Source organism: Limanda limanda, chromosome 4 (genome assembly GCF_963576545.1).
Source record: "Limanda limanda chromosome 4, fLimLim1.1, whole genome shotgun sequence".
Classification (NCBI taxonomy): domain Eukaryota; kingdom Metazoa; phylum Chordata; class Actinopteri; order Pleuronectiformes; family Pleuronectidae; genus Limanda; species Limanda limanda.
Window position 1 is genome coordinate 1,900,872 of NC_083639.1, and position 17,946 is coordinate 1,918,817.

Here is a 17,946-nt window from a genome sequence, read left to right on the forward strand (position 1 = left end):
GATCCTTATTGTGTCGAGGGACACCCCCCACCTCCTCCTCTTCCTCTTCCTCTTCCTCCCTCGAGGGTCCCTCACTCTCCCTGATCACCCTCCTTCGATACCTCACCGTGCACACGCATGCACGCACGCACGCGCACGCAAGGAGGGGCGGGGCCAGGCGGCGTGCAAACAACAGCCCATCATCCCGTGCGTGCAGAGGCGTGTGCGCATGTGTTTGTTTGTTGGGATGTTGTAGCTCCCCCGCATCAGTGCATGGGTTTGGATGTGCAGCTGCACGAAGAAGAAACAGAAGAAGAAGAAGAAGAAATATAGGATTTTTCATAATTAACAGCTGCAGATTGGAGAAATCCGACCACACCAGGTGACATCATGACTAAAGTGCAGGGAGGGATGAAATGCGTGAAATATCTGCTCTTCGTTTTCAACTTCATCTTCTGGGTAAGTCCCCCCCCCCCCCCTATGCACGGACCGTTTGCATGGAAACAACGGTGATGTTATAAATAGATCTTATTCCTCCTCATGGTTAAATGTGCATATCAGCAGTATTTGCTGTTTCTAGGTCACAGGGGCTGAATTTGGTTTTTGGTAAAAGCTGTTTTCATGTATTTTCCTGCTGATTCCTCCTCCTCGTAGTGATTCCTGCTCCACACACTCACACTCACACAGTGTCCAGCCTATAGATGCTGCTGTTTTTTTAATGTTAACTAACCTGGTTTCATTATTCACTGGAATGGGGGAGTGGTGCTGATGGTGTGTAGTCGTGTAGATTCCCTCCATCCACCTGCTCCATTCACATCACTCTCTCTCTCTCTGATACTATGCTCATAACCCTGGGTTCATCTATCAACCATCTATCATCATGCCATTTCAACTCCGTTAATACCTCATCACAGCTCTGGAAACATCCTCCATCCTCCATCTATGAAATGCCCTTAATAATTAAATAGAACATCAGATAAGAGCCTGTCAGCCGCTGATGATGATCTGTGTGGTTTGTAATGCAGCACATGCACATGCACGGCTGCAGACTGCTGCTACTTTTCCAACACACCCACTGTTCAGATGCTGTCTTGTGATTTTACGTCGTGCTGTGACTTTCCTCCTGCAGGTCTGGGAGAGTGATGGCTGTTCTTTGGCAGACTGGGCTGATCTTGTTTTGGGTACACACCCTGGAAGCTTTTGTTGTGGTGCTGCATTAGATCTACTTAGATTGGGTTACCTGTGGTTCCACCTGCAGCTGAGGACACTTCATTTTCCATGTGGCTGCTCAGGGACTCGTCTTAGTTGACTCGTGTTACACATCTTGATGAAGATGGGCAGACACATTTGGAGAAACGTGGTTTAGAGCAGTGGGTTTGAAGCTTTTGGAAGGTTTGGAACCCATTTAAACGAAGCTACTGTTTTTGCAACTTGAAGTTTGGATAAAGGGCAAATGACGGCCCAACAGTCACACACTCATAGATATCAATTGTCCTAAAATTTGTTTATCAAGATCCTTGAATTATCCCTGGGAAACAAACTGGTTCCCTGGGAAACAAACAATGATAGTGTTGAAATCAGGTCCAGATCCACACCACAATTTAAAGGGTTCTTTCGGGACCTATACCAAATCCTTCCACCAAGTTTTGTGGAAATCCCTTCTGTTGTTATTGTGTAATCTTGTTCACAAACAAACACACAAACTGATAAGGGTGAAAAACATATCCTCTTGGATGGGGGTGAAAAAAAAGTCGGAAAATGTTCTTTCAGCAAATCTTGCAATTCCCACGTTGGGGTCCACTGATTTAGATACATCAGTGCAAAACGTTTTTGTTTAATCTCCAACTCATATTGTGAATTCTGCATAGATTGACATGTATTTTGTCAAAAGGAAGTCAGAAACGTTTTTTAAATCTGTTCTTAAAAGAAACTTCTATCAGAAAACCTTCCCTGATTTTATATCTATTTATTTTTGTTTTTTTGGCGTGCTTATTGTAAAGTGCTTTGTAACTGTATTATTATTATTATAACTATTATTTGTATTATTATTATGATAATTATATGAAATGTTACTACTGTATTAGTTGAGAGGTACATCTAATTTCACAGCATGTGATGGGTTAAAATTAATAGATTACAAACATATTGCATACCCAGAAAATAAAAGATGTTATGAGAGTTGCAACTAATTTATTTTCATCACAGATTATGACAATTATTGGTAGTTATATCTGTGATAAATCTTTTAGGCCACAAAACACCAGAAACAATTTAAAGCCTATAATTTATCCATAAAACAAAAAAAATCAGGAATGATTTGGTGATATAAGGTTTAGAAAATGACTTAATTATGTGGTATATATTACATTTCTGTGGATCACATGGTGCTCTGAGTCTCTCTGTCAGACGAACACTTGTGTCACCCAAACAAACAGCGGCCTCTTTGTTGAGCGCTTTTGGGAGCTAGAGCGAGCTGTTGTGGCCGGAGCCGGGGGGGGGGGGGGGGGTACAGTACACTACGCTGTCATTTTGGGGTTCGGAGCCAAACGAGCAGCCAATGCCAGCGTGAGTTACATCATCCAGGCTCTGTGAGGCTGGCACAGCCTGTGGCTGAAATGCACCATGGGAGATGGACCAGCGATGGCGTTCAGATCTAATACTTTGATGAGCCATATGGGAAAAGAAGAACTGCTGCTACAAAATGTTCTGTTCCTGTTTCAGAAATTTTTTATTCTTGTGTCTCCTGACAGCAGATTATCTCTGTTCTTGGAGCTGAATGAGTGATTTGGTTATAGTTTTGGTTTTATATTTGTCTTAGTTGTTCAGTGAATCTCATTTCAGTGGAACTAAAGACAAAAGATAACGAAATATTAGATATGTTATCAATAAGTTTACATTTGGATCTATTTGGGAAAATGTTTTAAAACCAAGCTTCTGTTTTTTTATTTATTAAACTCTTATTATCCTTAAGTATATATTTGCATTGCTGTATAAATACCCCCTCAACAAGATTACACAATGTATATGTCGGCAAGATGGAAGTTTGTGGATAACGTAGTTCTGTAGTGTTATTTTATGTGTGTGTTAAAAAATTAAAAAGTGTTGTGGTATTTGGAGCCAAACAGTGTTTTATAGATGTGTCTAGAATCTAGACGGACCACAATCTTATCTGGGAGACACCTTGGTCTCAGTTTCCCAGGAACCAATGACCTCTGTGCTGTGACAAACTCATCACACTTGACATCATTTTTTCCTCATAAACATGCAACCATGACAAATTATATAAATACATGGGATATGAGTTTACACAGAGAAGGTGGTCAACTGTAACTCTGTAGAGATTCAAAAGAAACAGCAGCTTTCCAGCCTGTGATGTGTTTGTGAGTCTGAACAAGCCTCCAGCGGATATTTCAGTAACTCAAGGGAAACATTAGCATTTGTGGTTTGTTCAGAGTAAACGGAAGCAGTGATCATCAGAAGCTGCTTCACTGACGAGACAATAACAGAGACACAACCTGTTGAATCTTAATCGACCGAGGATTCAAAGAGAAAATACACGTTGGGCCTCAGTTCTGAAGTGATTTCTGGGCTTCGCACCAAACATGTCACTCAAAGCTTTAAGAACAAGAACCTTGTTTGGAGCTGTTTGTTGTTCACTGACAAGTCTCTTATCTGTCCTCAGCTGTCAGGGCTGCTGGTGCTGGCTGTGGGACTCTGGCTCAGGTTTGACCCAGAAACAGTGGAGCTCCTGACGGGCGATGAAGCCCCCGACACCTTCTTCATAGGTACGTGAAAAGTTCTGCAGTTCTCCGATCCCACCTCACCTCACATCCACAGATCATAAAGTACACCTCGAGATGACTCTGTTAAATCTGTTTGTTTGTTGGTTTATTTGTTAGATCCATTTGCAGATCCAGGATTTTTGTTTTCACTTTCTTTCTTCCTTCAGGTTATCAGACCACTTCCTATTTTCTTTGTATGAACTAGAGAGTCTTGTGTAGGATTGTTCAGGCTGGGCGGTTCACGCTCTCCATTCTAGTTAATATCCGAGATAAGAACGCTGCCATCTTGATCATCTGGATCCAGAGTCTGCACACAGATGATCAGGGGATAGAACCGCACGATACAGGCTCCTAACCAATCAGGAGGCAGTCTCAGCTGTCAATCATTACATTTCACCCCACGTCAAATAAAGTAGTTAAAACCAAGCTTGAACAAATTGTAACAAACATCAGTGTGAAAATAAATATCTAAAATAACTAATACTGTAAACGTATTTGACGTATACAGTACTTTGACTTTTTAGTGTGGCCCGTGTCCCATCCACCAACATGGAGGAGGTGCACTTTGTGACCTTTACTGCAGCGAGGTGTTGTCCATCCTCTATAGTCCATGGTGTCAACTAACACTTTGACATCCTGATGATTATATGAATCAATATGCGTCTTCTCCACGAGTTCACACACCAGACCTGCTGACATCAGGTTGAATGGCGTGACCATTTTTAACTGATAAATGTTTCAGTGATGAACGTTTAACAGCCACATTTCACAGTTCAGTGCGTTTTTATTTGTTTCTGTTTTATAACATCCTTGGTTATTAAGCCCATTTAAAAGGGAAATACTTTTCTATCTCAACTCTGCAGACATGTGGCTTCGCCCTGTGGTTTGTCCTCATGTGGGGAAACGAACATGTCAAATGAGTTTTGGATCACATCAGTGTCAGCGCTCTGGTTTATGGGTTATGTAGAGAAGCACTTGTCTTTAGAAACACTGATTGGATTCTTCCTCTTCTGGAATAACACACAGACACAGACACACACACACACACACACACACACACACACACACACACACACACACACACACACACATGGTGACAAATGGACTTAAGCTGATTAATGAACAGTTGTGTCTCTTCTGTGAAATATCTCTGGAGCTTCTGACTGAGCTCCTATTAAAACTCACAGTGGATGAGTAAAACATACAGTAGACGGGACAAACAGCCTCAGTAGTGTCCACACAATAGGCCCTATCTCTCTCTCTCTCTCTCTCTCTCTCTCTCTCTCTCTCTCTCTCTCTCTCTCTCTCTCTCTCTCTCTCTCTCTCTCTCTCGCTCATGAGCTAAAATGGTGACTTCACTTCATGAGCTCTCTGCCGGGCTGTCATGGAACCGGTCGCCTCCCTCAGGACATGAGCAGCAGGTGAACACTCCTTTAGGAGCAGTCCTTACATCACATAGAGCATCACTGTGATAAAAGGAAAAGAAGAGTAGACTGTGCCAGGTTTTTTATCCTGCAAAGATACACCTAAGTTATCACAGTTATCTATATATGCAAAGTAGAGTATGTGAGATAGCTTCTTTTTCAAGTTGCTTTACATTTCAATGCAAATATCAACTTCTCCGTTAACGTTCCAACTGGTCTCACATTTCTTTCCACGTGCACTTTTTCTTTTCAACTTGTTCTCTTTCTCCTCTTCTAAACCTCCGGGGAAACTATTGTTCTTCTGTACCAGGTGAAGCTGCTCTCTGGAGAAGGTTCACAAAAAGTTAAGAAAGTTAGTTCACCCGGCCAGGAAATAGTTTGGAACTATGAAAAAACACAATTACCTCAGCTTCTGCACTTATTTAACAAATAAATTAATTGCGTTCACCTTCAGCGAGGACACGGATCAGACTGTAAGAAGGGAAAGTGGCAGAGTTCCCTGTGGGGGTTTCACCTTTGTTGCCCTGGATGTGATTCAGCCGGTTAACAACCAGTGTGTGACACAGTGTAAATAAAGAGACATGTACACTCACTCATTTACTACCTACAAAGTGAAGTACAGTTGTCTGTTATTTCGATGGTGCCACTCAGAGGACGTGGTAAAGAGGACGTATTAAAGTGATGGAAAACACCCTCAGCATCAGCAGGCACTTTGTGTATTTGGTGTCATTATATTTTCCTCCGCTCGCCCTCCCTCGCTCCCTTCTGCGTCTTTACCTCCTCTTTTGTTCCACAGCAGCAAAAACAACAGCTTGCATTCCCCCCATGTGGATTAATTAAATTGCTGCAGTGGTTGCTGTCTATGTCTCTGATTAGGCTCTTACCGTGGACCTCGGGGACCAGGCCCCGGTGTCTGGTTACAGTCGTGAGGGCTGGGAGCAAAGGGGGGGGGCGGGCAGACCGGCGGAAGGTGACGACATCCAGGCTCACAGAGGATGGTGGTGGGGGGGTATGGGAGTGTGTGCGTGGGGAGTAGTGTAATTCAGAAGCAATCAAACCCATGAAAATTTGATTTGCCTCTTTTGAACCCGACAGATGGCATCAGTGCTTCTGCTCCGTCCTGCAGGACCACGACTGCACCAGGTCCTCGTAATGGGAAGAAACACTAATGTATGAAATAGAAAGCGGAAGTTGACTCTCCAGCTCCTTTGTCTTTAACTCAGATTGATCGTGGTGCTGAGCCCTCTGAGATGTTTATAGACGGGGGGGTCGTGTGTCCACTCATTTGTAAGCTGGATGGTGCAGGTGCTTCTCCACGAGCAGGGATCCATCTTGAAATTAGCATTCATCAGGGTTTGTGCTTATGTATCTCGTTAAAGAGGAAATAACCAAAAGATTCAACTTAAAAGTGACCAAAATAGCAATAAGCCAAACATGTGGGTCGTGTTGAGAGGGTTGTTTATGAGTCTCAGTCTTCTTTCATCTCAGTTTAAGGATTTAAGAATCTTAAGTAGCTGCACTGGAGGGGTCGTGTGATAACCAGAGTAAAACTGGAGGAGGTGATTCGGAGGCCTTAGGCTCCATAAGAAGTTTCCACCTACTCGTCTCCTCCAACAAGAGTCTTTTCATGAGCTCTGCTTCAACAGAGACAGGAGAGGAGTTGGATCATGCTGCCCTCCTCAGTTGAAACCCTGAACTGCAGTCATGTGACTGTACCAACCGGCATGATGATTAGGTCCCTCTCGTCTGTTAGGGCTGAGAAATCTCAGATTAGCGACATTAAACATCTGGTAGTTTGATTTCCTGATTTATTTCTATACTCTTGTCTCTTTTCAGCTGTGTACATCCTTCTCGGTGCCGGAGGGTTGATGATGGTCGTTGGGTTCTTTGGATGTTTTGGGGCCGTGCGTGAGTCTCAGTGTCTTCTGGCATCGGTGAGTTTAAGTCCTGCAAGGAAGGCGTCATTCTACAGTGTTTTTGTTTCAGTGTTCCTTTTACTGGCCTTTCAAAGATAAACGAAGTATAAATTCTGCACATTCTTAGTGGGAATTCTTTATTTCGTCTGTAAGGTTTTAGTTTAGCTGTATAATTTGGTGCTAATTACAGGGGAAATAGGGTTTGACTATTACATTAACATTTAATCCTAACCAAGATTTTTTCATCAGTGCACAGCAGGTGAAATAATGTGAAATCGTACTTACTATGAAGCAAACTTAAATTACTACAATGAGGAGACCTGCATCAATACAACCTGTTTTCAAGGATTTTTCTGTTTTATCTATGAGCAGAACCAAATTATTTTCTATGAAGGAAACCACATTTTTTGATAAACTGCTAATTCCAAGAAAAAAGAATGAAAATCATTTTGAACAATCCTCTGTTGTGCTGTGCAGTTCTTCGCTTGCCTCCTGATAATCTTTGGAGCCGAGATCGCCGCTGGTGTGTTTGGATTCCTAAACAAGGAACAGGTGCCAACTTCAATGACTTGTTTTTATTCGACCAGATTGTGAAACATATTCAGAAACATAATCAGCTGATTGTGTTGTTATCTTTCCTCATGGGCAGATTGTTGAGGAGGTCCAGAAGTTCTACAGCAGCTCCATTACTGACACCACCAACGTGAACGGCACGGCCGTCGCACTGATCTACCACAAAACTGTGAGTGAGACTTGGATTGTGTTCATTCACCTCCTTTGTATCTCGTGTGACACTTCTGTTGTGTTTTGATTTCCAGTTAAACTGCTGTGGAGGTTCCATGTCAGACGTGTCTAATGACTTGTGTGCAGACGCTCCAAGTGACACCCAGGTAAAACTTTCAAGTCTGCTATTACACGGTATACCCAGAAGGTGGCAGTACAATGCTGCTGTAAGATTTGCTGTAACATACTGTTTCATAGTGCAGGTATCAGCAGGTTGTCTGTATGTGTATATGTGACGCTTTGTGTGTTGCTTTCAGGACTGTCTGAATGCAATCACAGACTTCTTCAATGACAAGCTGCACATCATCGGATACATCGGAATCGGGGTCGCAGGCGTAATGGTGAGAATTTACTAAATATTCAGAAATATAGTTTTTTTTTTAGTTTTGGATCATTGAACGTCAAGTTGCAAGAGTCAGGTTATCTTTCTATAGAGCAGTGGTTTTCAAACTAGGGGTTGGGACCACAGGGGGTTGCAAGAAGCTGAGAAGAGGGGTCGCAAAGATAATGTCCAGAATTCAAATGAAAACTTAAAACAATTAGATACAGCATCATTTTGCTACAAAAGGCAATAAGAACTAGTAGAGAATTTCACCCTTAAAGTGATCATGAAAGCGTCACCATCAGTTGCAACAGGACAATTTAGTTCACAGCAACACAGTGATTAGGTTTCAAACTAGTTAATCAATATAAATAGATTAATATCCTTAAAATGCTGCAACCGACTGTCGGAATCTCATCCGATCTGCTCGCTGAGACAAAATAACAAACAAGGTGAAGCAGCTTATCTGTCCTGAGGCTTATCTCTCCATCATATATAATACTATATATATAATATTATAATATATAATATAATAATATATATGTATTATTAAGTGTAAATGTATAGACAAAGCAACAAATAACTGTAAACAAAAGATAGAATACATTTTCAACAGAGTACAGTAATGTTTTTTATCAGTTGCAGTCTCTGAGGGTGGAGTGTGTGAGGTGTGTGTTGTGTTGTGTGTGTAAGTCCCAGTCCTTGATGTGTGTGTCGTGTATTTTTTATTTTTTTTTAATGTGTATTTCTGTAATAGTCTCAAAAGTTTATTATTATTACACTAGTTTGTGAGACTTAACTTTAAATTCAAAACATCTTTTAACAATACCCCTCCTAACTGTGTGTGCTTTCAGATCATAGGGATGATCTTCAGCATGGTTCTGTGTTGTGCCATCAGGAACAGCAGGGAGGTTATATAGATGGTGAGTTACCCCCCCACCCCCCCACCGGCCAGACTCACAGCGTGCTCTCTGAACCAATGATGAGATTGATGATCAACACACGTGCATAAGAGGGGAAAAAACACCAAAGTCACATTCTAATGTCATCTCTCATAGTCCGTCCTGATCTGGTCGGGAGGGTTTTCCTGTATATTCCCAAATTCAAGTCCAGCACATCCCAGCTCTCCCAGTTCCTCCCGGGCCACGCTCAACACGTCCACACGCCGGATCGTCACCTTCACTCCGTCCTTCACTTCCCCAGCTTCACAGATTTTTTTTTTCACTTCTCTGTTTCTCTACCGTAACACATGCTCTGCTTTCGGCACGACTCTGTGACATTCCCTGGTTACTACACTGCTGCTGCCCCCCCGCCACAGCGCAGCACACAAAAGACACCGACTCTGCCAGGAATGTTGTGTATTTGCTGTAAATATGGACACCGGTTTTGTGCACCTGCTGTTAACATGATATATTCTGTGCCCTTTGTATGTTTTTACGTCATTTAGAAGGCCTGTAATGGCAGTCATACGTTTGTGTGCTTAAATGTTTGGAGGACGAGCCGCCCCTTTATGATTCATTTTCCATCGCGTGCCTATTGACTCACACACACACACACACACACACAGGGACATACAAACACACACAAACAAGCCTCCAGGGACTGTACTATTTACCTGTTCCATGTGATCTGTGAACATAACGACTTGTGCTTTGCTCCCTGCCGCAGATCTGTCGCTATACTTAAAAAGCACAACAGTGGAAGTGTAGAGGTGAGACGAAGGGTTCGGGAAGGTCTCATGATAAACTGACTGTAAATGTCCAAATTCACGTGTAAGGTCATTGATTAACGCCTCATCCTGTGTGAACTGTAACAGTGAGCTAGTTTTTGCATTCTGCGTGTGAATTCTTGTGGATCTCGATCTTGTTGGTGTGCCAATAAGACGAGAACTGTAGAGTAATATAGTCGAAGTCGCACTGTTTAACTGAATAAAACAACACCCGGGTGCTTTTATTCTCGTGTTACTTTCTGTTTCCTGGATTCTGTGTGTGACTAACATGCAGCGGGGGAACCCCCCCCCCCCCCGTCCATTATGCAAATTGTGGTGGTTTCAGGTTCATGAGCGTTCCTGTGCGGGTTCACACGAAATGGCAACACAATGTTACACCGGAGACACGTAGGGCCAACGACAGCAGGAAGTTAAACGTATAATGTGACATATGAACCATGAGGTCAAAAACAGCCCAGTTACTCTTTGGTTTAGTTGATGTTGAAAAGACTGTTCAAGATCAAGTATGAACTTGCCAAATATAAGACTTCTTCAGAATCGTTTTGTTATTGTCCAACTGTAACTCCAACATAATCATAGTTATTACTTAACATATTAAGTAAACTACTGGCTAGTGTTGTGGCACTTTACTATTTGTTTGAGCCGGTTATGGAAACTACAGGGTCATTATCTCGCCTGTAGTTTCAATAATAAACTTTAATTAAGCTTTCTTTTTATCTTTTCTTTGCTTTACAATTAAGAGAAAATTGAAATAGATTTATAACAAAAAGGAATTGTCAGTATTTTAAGGATTAAAACAAAGTGTCATATTTGTGCACATATGTAGAGAACGTGTCATAAGTCATGTTTGTGTATTTTAAGTATGATTCCCTTTATAGTTGTTGAATCAGGAAAATATGCAGCGTTAGTTATTGAGTCAATGATTCATGAACACAGGACGAGTGGTTTGCAGGTTTTAATGAATTATATATATAAATATATACACACGTTATATACAAAAAGCCATCAAACACAAAGTAAGGTAACAGTCATTTGTCACACGGTCACAGTAACAATAATATTAATGCTGTTTTTTGGCCAAGAGCATTGTTTCTTCAGAGAGAAATGCCAACTTCCACTGTTAAGGCAGAACACAGTAACCAGTGATTGAGATGGTAGGTCTGCATATGCAAGTCTCTAAACTGAGGGTATGTGCTTATACTTATTGTACTTATACAATAGATTGTGCATGAATGCATCAAGTTTTTGCAGATATTAAGATACAAACACTGTTGTTTACAAACTGTTAAAACAACAGAAGCGCTAATGTCAAGTACCAAGCAGGACACGATTCATGGTTTCAAACCATCTGGTCCCACGTCACTAGGAAGGTTCACGATCAGTCCAATTTAACAGGTATATCACAGAATTTCTGTATATTCAAGTAAAAAATCAAAATAAAAAGATCCCTTTAAATAGAATGAATGTAAATAGGTCCCATTGTTTTCCCATTTGAAGCCTCGTGTTCAAAAGTGAAATATGAGACAACAATGGAAAAGGAAGAAAGACACACAAACAGAAAATACTGCAAGCTACTGCATTCAGCAACTCAAAATAAATCTCAAGCTCACACGGGTACAAAAACAACAATATTGAAATGTGATAACATGAAGGAAAACCCCTCGGTCTCTTTGATGGAGCGAGCTCCACACCCTCACAGAGGGGAACACAACAGGACAGTCTCGGGACAAAGAAAGAATAACACTGCGACTCCGAGTCCCTCGACTCAGTAAGGCCAACAGCTCGAGCCAACGCTGGCCACAGCCTCACTGAACACGTCTGAAAAGTGTTTGAAGTGCAACACAGCATACAAAAGATGAAATACAAGTCTTCACATCTCGAAGCCTTTTCGACTTTGTCAAACAAGCCTTATGTAGTTTTTTTCCTCTTCTGCTGTTAACTGGTGGTATGTAGCTGCCAGTTGTTACATGATTTACGCCGAAAAGGTGGTATGCATAGACAGGAAACTGATGTGGTCTCACGCCGACATTAGGCTCAGGGGCGAGTTGTCCAGGATGTATTCGCCAACGCCAACAAAGTACATAACTTGGACAATTCCAAAGAGAGGAGCGATGACCAGAGCCCGACAGCCGGCTCCTTTCAGGAAACCAGACGGCCCCTCCCTCCTCATGATTTTACTGCAAAGACAGAGCGTTGGATAAGTCCATGCACGAGAACAGGAGAGAGACAAACGAGAGTTAGTTGTGCAACGATGAGTGACTCAGCTGTCTTACCTCACACAGTCCACGACACCAGTGTACGTCTCCTCACTGGACCCTTTGTTCACTGACTGCAACCTCGTCTTCACCACTGGGAGAGAGATAAATAAGTCATAAGATAACATTCCAGAAACATTCAAGAGCTTTGATTATCTACAGATTGACATTTTCTCTCAAGTCTCACCATCACAGGGATTAACAATCACTGCAGCAGTGGATCCGGCTGCGCAGCCTGAGAGGAAGGCCCAGTAGAAAGGGGACGGCCCCTCGGGGGAGGGTTTTCCGAGGCGATTCAGGTTTGCGAACAATGGGAAGTAGACTATAGAGAAGGGAACATCCCTGAAAGAAATATAACAAAAGAGAGTTTCAAACTGACACCCTGAAAAAAAGGAACGGGTCCAACAAGCTCCCATGTGCTTCCTTGTCTTTACCTCATCAGTGTTGCCCCCAGTCCCCTGTAGAGCCCCCGGATGCCCTGAGTCTGAAGCAGCTCCTTTGCAATCTGAGTGGCCGACACAGCTTGAGGTGCTGAGGCCACAGAGTTGTAGGAGCGGCTGAGAACCGTGCTAGTGGCCCCGATCTTTGATGGAGTCATCATGACCGGCTTTTGCTGCTGGGCCACTGAAAAAGAAAAAAGACCAAAAGATAAATATATTCATTCGGGGACAACAGGGTTCAAATTTAAAATGGATAACAATAAATTTGAAACTTACCGAGTCTGCCTGCATCCTGCAACTGTATCTTGAGCATTTCCATGGGTGTGGTGACAACGACCTGGCACATCCCTGCACCACAACCCGCCAGCATCTCTTTAAACACCGTCAGCCCTTTTCTGTTCACAGATAAGAGAAATGATGAGTCACACAGTGATGGGACGTTTTTGTAAATTGAACCATCTTTTTAAGAGTTTTACTCACCCATCCTTGGAAAGATGGTGGCGAAACAAGTCATTAGCAGCCAGCTTGATGGCCTTCTCCGGGGTGACCAGGGTCAAGTTTACAGCAGCGCCTGAGGAAGAAAAACACACACATTTAGTACTGGAGCCACAATCGTGTTTTTAATTTAGCACCAAAACAAAAACAACATTCCCTGCCACTCATTTTAACATCAGAGTAATTAATTAATTTCAGAGCTAATCTGAAAAAGACAAATGTACAATTTACAGTAATTTCAGTAATAACTATAGAAGAGAAATCACATAAAAAGGTTTGAGGAGGAAAATGAGAAACGAGCAAAATACAAGCCAGAAGAAATGAGGTTGGTGAATATCAGAGGAAGATGCAAACATCAAATGAATGAAGAAGAGTGAGTCGGTTTATTTACAGCGCTCACTGTTTGAAGAGAGGAATATATATATGTCTACAGAAAGACTACAAGTCAGTTAAGATGTTAGTGAAAGAACAGACAGAATTCTAGACTATGTAATGTGCATGTAAAGTAAAACTGATCTGTGGGACAACCTCAAACAAACATGACTTTAGCTTGTCAAAGATACATGAGCAAGATAAACATCAAGTCTTTAAAAAGTGGATAGACTGGAGAGGGAGGATGAGGATTCATGACAAACTTGACAGGACAGGGAAGAGACAGCCAAGGGGTTATTGACAGAATTTGTCGAATCACAAAACAAAAACTTGTTCCTGTAGTTTTAAATAGAGCAATATTGTAAGAACCATGTAATGATTTGCCTCCAGCGTGGCTGCGCCATAATCGGCTAGCCTTCAATAGCCCAGGGGACCCACGTCTGCAATATGAAAAACACAGATGCAGACAAACAGCATTCCTCACACAGGCTGAGACCCAGACTAAAAGGTCTCCATTTTCCTCACATGAGCTATGTCCACATTTTCTTGTTCTACATCAAAAGTCAGTGAACTGATCATTAATTAAACAGGACTGGTCTGATTTGCTACTGACTGCATGTTAAAAAAACACAAGAGTCTACAAAACCACTTTGCATGAGAACAGCTTTGGCAACTTCTGTTTTTACAATTAATTCAAAGAGTCATAACTAGAGCCCGACTGACATCATTTGGTCGATATGAACCTCATAGTGCTTAATAAAAATGGAATATGTTTCATTGTGTTAGCATTACTTTTGGTTATATATAATAAAGCTCGTGGTTAAATTGTAAAAGATCAAATATATTTCATTGTCATAAAAGGCTTGATGAGGACATCTTAGGAATCACTAATTTTCTGAATATAAACATCGGATATTTATTTACCAACTAACATTGGCCCACAAAAATGCATCAGTCGGACTCTACTAATAACCACAGTATGTAATTTAAATGTAAAGTATTTCATGCACTGAACATCAACTGTATCTGATCCTGCAGTGTAAAGATTAAAAGTACCCAGTAGTACATATGTCAATGTTAAACCTCTACTACAAATTATCTTCGTGGACATGTTCGGACCTTCTGGTTCTTAATATTCAGATGTGCATGAATCTTACCTCTGTACATGCCAAAGTAGCCTTCTGATTTTACTGTTTTCACAAGGCAGTCCATCCTATAGAAACAAGAAAGCATGGGAAATGTCATTAGCATGGGCAGTTTATTAAAGCGGCTGAGTCAGAGGAAAAGATTATGACTGAATTCAAAGCAGATACATTTATCTGAATGGTTAACAAGCCTCAGGGTAAAGGATGAGTGACCCTAAGGGAACAGAGATGCTGAGCCGAGAGGTGGAGCTGTAAATTTCCACCCTCTAAAAGGGATATGGATGACATCATCATAAAGGAATGTAAGGGATGAATAGCCACCATCTAGGGAGGATGTTTTTTAAATACATTCACTGAGTTGCGCTGTATGTGGGTTTAGGGATTAGTCGATATAATACATGGATGAATCAGGCAAAACAAGGGCGTTGGCAAACAGCCATGTATGACTACAATGCCTAAAAATACTCACATGCTCTTGTAGACCTGCTGACCGTGCCTCTGATTCTGCAACCTGGTCTTTGCCAAGTCGATGGGGAAGACACATGTGACCCCGACGATGCCAGCAATGCCTCCATTAATGAGCTTGGCTGGAAGACTGAAGGGAGACAACAGAAAAAGATCGACAGTGAGTTAATGGAGAAATTAACAGTAAGATTGTGGACAATGAAATGAAGGTCGGGGACTGAAATCAAAATTATTTGCTAACAATAAGCGCTGGATGACATGGTCAAAAAATAACCATGAAGGTCACATTATTACTTCTATTTGTGTAAACCTGAGTGAAGGTTGTGGTTTGAAACTCTTCTTTTAAAAAGGACTAAACAAACACTTCTTAAACTAAAACAAAATTGTAGATCACCAAGCACAAAATAAGACAAGAAAACACGACTGATGAAATACATGTGAAATAACTATTGTCTCATTGGCCAGTTGTACTTTACTTGAATAAAAGCTAATAACAAAAAAGTATCAATACAATCAAATGTGCGATACATATTCTGAAAACACTATATTATTAATAAAAATCTACATTGTAATAATTATTTATAAGGTTCTATTGCCCAGCCTTAGTAGCAACTCTGATCAATTGTCAAGTAGTTATGCCAAATCTTCAGTGGATTTGTTGTTTTCTTTTTAAAAACCAATGTCGATTCAACTTACTTGGATCTCTAGTATTTATTGACATTTCACTATGAGCAATGATTCTAAAGAAATCATACAGTTAGTTGTCGCCCTTCACCTCAGTGTCATGTTAGGACATGAAACCTCACCTGATGTGCTGCTGAGACATGACGACCTTGAGATCAGTGAAGATGTAGAAAGCGAGAGATGTGGATTCAAGAGAGTTTCCGTGGAAGCGACGAGCCGAGTCCTGGATAGAGAGATAACAGATAAGTGTGTGAACTCAGGATGAATGAGCAGGTTTTCAGTTTAAATAAATTCAAGACCCCTCCCACTGAGAGGCCTCAGTCACGTGAGCTCGCTTCATCAGCTCAACACAGTACAAACGCGTGGGCGTGTCCTGCTGCGCATACCGGAACACCATACATGGGCAGAACCGAATTTCTCCTGTAGCTGCACGTTTTGAAAGTGAGTTTGTTACGAAAAAACATAAGAAAAGAAGAATCGGTTCATTTAACAATTTAACTGTTTTATCCCCTGCAGACACTGTGCCTTGTTGCAGGAGAAGCTTTAATAACAATAAACTTCTGAATGGTCTCAATTCATTCATTTTATCACGTTTACTGCGCTTTCTCCTGGAGTCACGTCCAACAATGCACAACTTTAGTTTTTAAAGCCACGCAAATTCACGCTTGTTGGAAACAAAAAGTTCTTCCGGATCCCGGTTTGTAAAAGTTTGAAGTTAGCGCACATATAACGGCCGGTAGCGGTTAGCAGGCCGCTAGCTCCCATTCAAACAATAGCGCTGCTAAAAGGAGGAACAAGCTAGCTATCGTGGAAAACTTCGCGACGCTACGAAGAAACAAAGTCTTAAGTGTTAATTGCAAAGCTTGAACTCACCGAGAGGATTAGTGAATCGTGAGAGATTCTCCGGAGACGTGACGGTGAGCGCAGTGATGTGAGTGACAGGGATCTGGAGGAAGACGGAAATTTCCACTGGGCTTTATGAGGGGGAAGGGGGCGTGGTGGAATTCTCACACACACACAGGAAGTCTACAATGCCGGCGAGTCCTCGACCAATCAGCGTTCAGCCGGTGTGCATGCCGAGAGAGTTGATTGGCTGCTTCCGGATTCACCTCCTCGTGTGAGTGAAGGAGAGACGCGTCAGTCAAGCGGCTCCACCAATCAAGTTGATCCAAAGCACGACGAGGGCGGGACCACGGAAGAAAACCATTGCTCTGTCATTATTTAAGTATTCAAATTAAGAGTATTTTTAAAGTAAGATAGTTGAAGTCATGTGATTTCCTCGTAGACGCGTCAGGACTGTTTACTATCAGGACCTAATGGGATCATCAGGGATCCGGTGTTATTCTCTAAGAGCATCATAGCATTAAGATCCCTGTGTGAGCTCCGTGGCTCCATGACATCACTCTGGTGTCTAGGGCTCTGGGGTTTTCTATTCAGCCCAGATGTCTACAGCTATGTCTCAGTGGTGGAAAGTTACAGAAAACACACATGACTGTGAGTTGTTTGTGAGTCTGAGTTTGCACCGTTACGTTTATTAAGTTAGGGCAGCAACTCACATTTATTCTTAGTAAAATTACCTCTTGACTTCTCTTTTCAATCAGTGCTATCAGAAAAATGTCCATAAATAATGAAAACATCCAAAGCACACATTCTAAGCTCAGAGACAAAAGAAGAAGATAAAATAACGACACACGCCCCAAATCCAGAAAATAGAAACTAAAGATTTGGCAAGTGTTTTTTTTTTTACATTGATGTCTAAACTACCTTGTACATAGGGCTATCGCACTATGAATTTATTTATTTAGTTCAACAGTTTATCAAGTGTTTGTCATTCTCTGCTCATAAAGAAGAGTTTAAAACCACAATCTTCACCCCAGAGCAAGAATCGAAAATGAAACTTAAAATAACACTGAGACACTGATTCTGATATCTATAGATATCGAGTGATATGGAATCTCTTTATCTTGATATAAATTCTTGGCCTTGTCGTCCAGCCCCAGAGAAAAGAATGTGTGTGCTTAATCCACCGCTGGAGAATAATCATGGGTGTGGAAGCCGAATAGTTTCATAATGCATCGTTAACGTGTCCTCAAAGCGAGTCACTTCTATTTGTGAACTGTTGCAGTGTAACATGCATCTGTTGGATGACTCGCTT

General features: G+C 41.6%; 2 protein-coding genes across 3 annotated transcripts; one reads left to right on the plus strand and one right to left on the minus strand.

Moving 5' to 3' along the window:
* The first annotated feature begins 369 nt into the window (after positions 1 to 369).
* tspan2a (tetraspanin 2a) lies at positions 370 to 9,126 on the plus strand. The gene is made up of 8 exons (XM_061070573.1): positions 370 to 438; positions 3,662 to 3,764; positions 7,022 to 7,119; positions 7,579 to 7,653; positions 7,751 to 7,843; positions 7,920 to 7,991; positions 8,142 to 8,225; positions 9,061 to 9,126. Exons 1-8 carry the CDS (start codon positions 370 to 372, stop codon positions 9,124 to 9,126), a joined length of 660 nt encoding a protein of 219 aa, XP_060926556.1.
* A 1,764-nt stretch (positions 9,127 to 10,890) lies between these two features.
* Positions 10,891 to 16,734, minus strand: slc25a55a (solute carrier family 25 member 55a). Of its 2 annotated transcripts, XM_061069727.1 has the most exons (11): positions 16,665 to 16,734; positions 15,914 to 16,014; positions 15,112 to 15,237; positions 14,655 to 14,710; positions 13,867 to 13,937; positions 13,111 to 13,201; positions 12,907 to 13,025; positions 12,625 to 12,814; positions 12,378 to 12,532; positions 12,209 to 12,284; positions 10,891 to 12,112 (listed from the first exon to the last, which is right to left on the minus strand). In XM_061069727.1, exons 3-11 carry the CDS (start codon positions 15,184 to 15,186, stop codon positions 11,953 to 11,955), a joined length of 993 nt encoding a protein of 330 aa, XP_060925710.1. In that variant the 5' UTR covers positions 15,187 to 15,237; positions 15,914 to 16,014; positions 16,665 to 16,734; the 3' UTR covers positions 10,891 to 11,952. The 2 variants fall into 2 exon arrangements, with proteins under 2 accessions (XP_060925710.1, XP_060925708.1); XM_061069725.1 differs by lacking the exon at positions 13,867 to 13,937 and having other exon boundaries at positions 16,665 to 16,728.
* Positions 16,735 to 17,946: the final 1,212 nt, after the last annotated feature.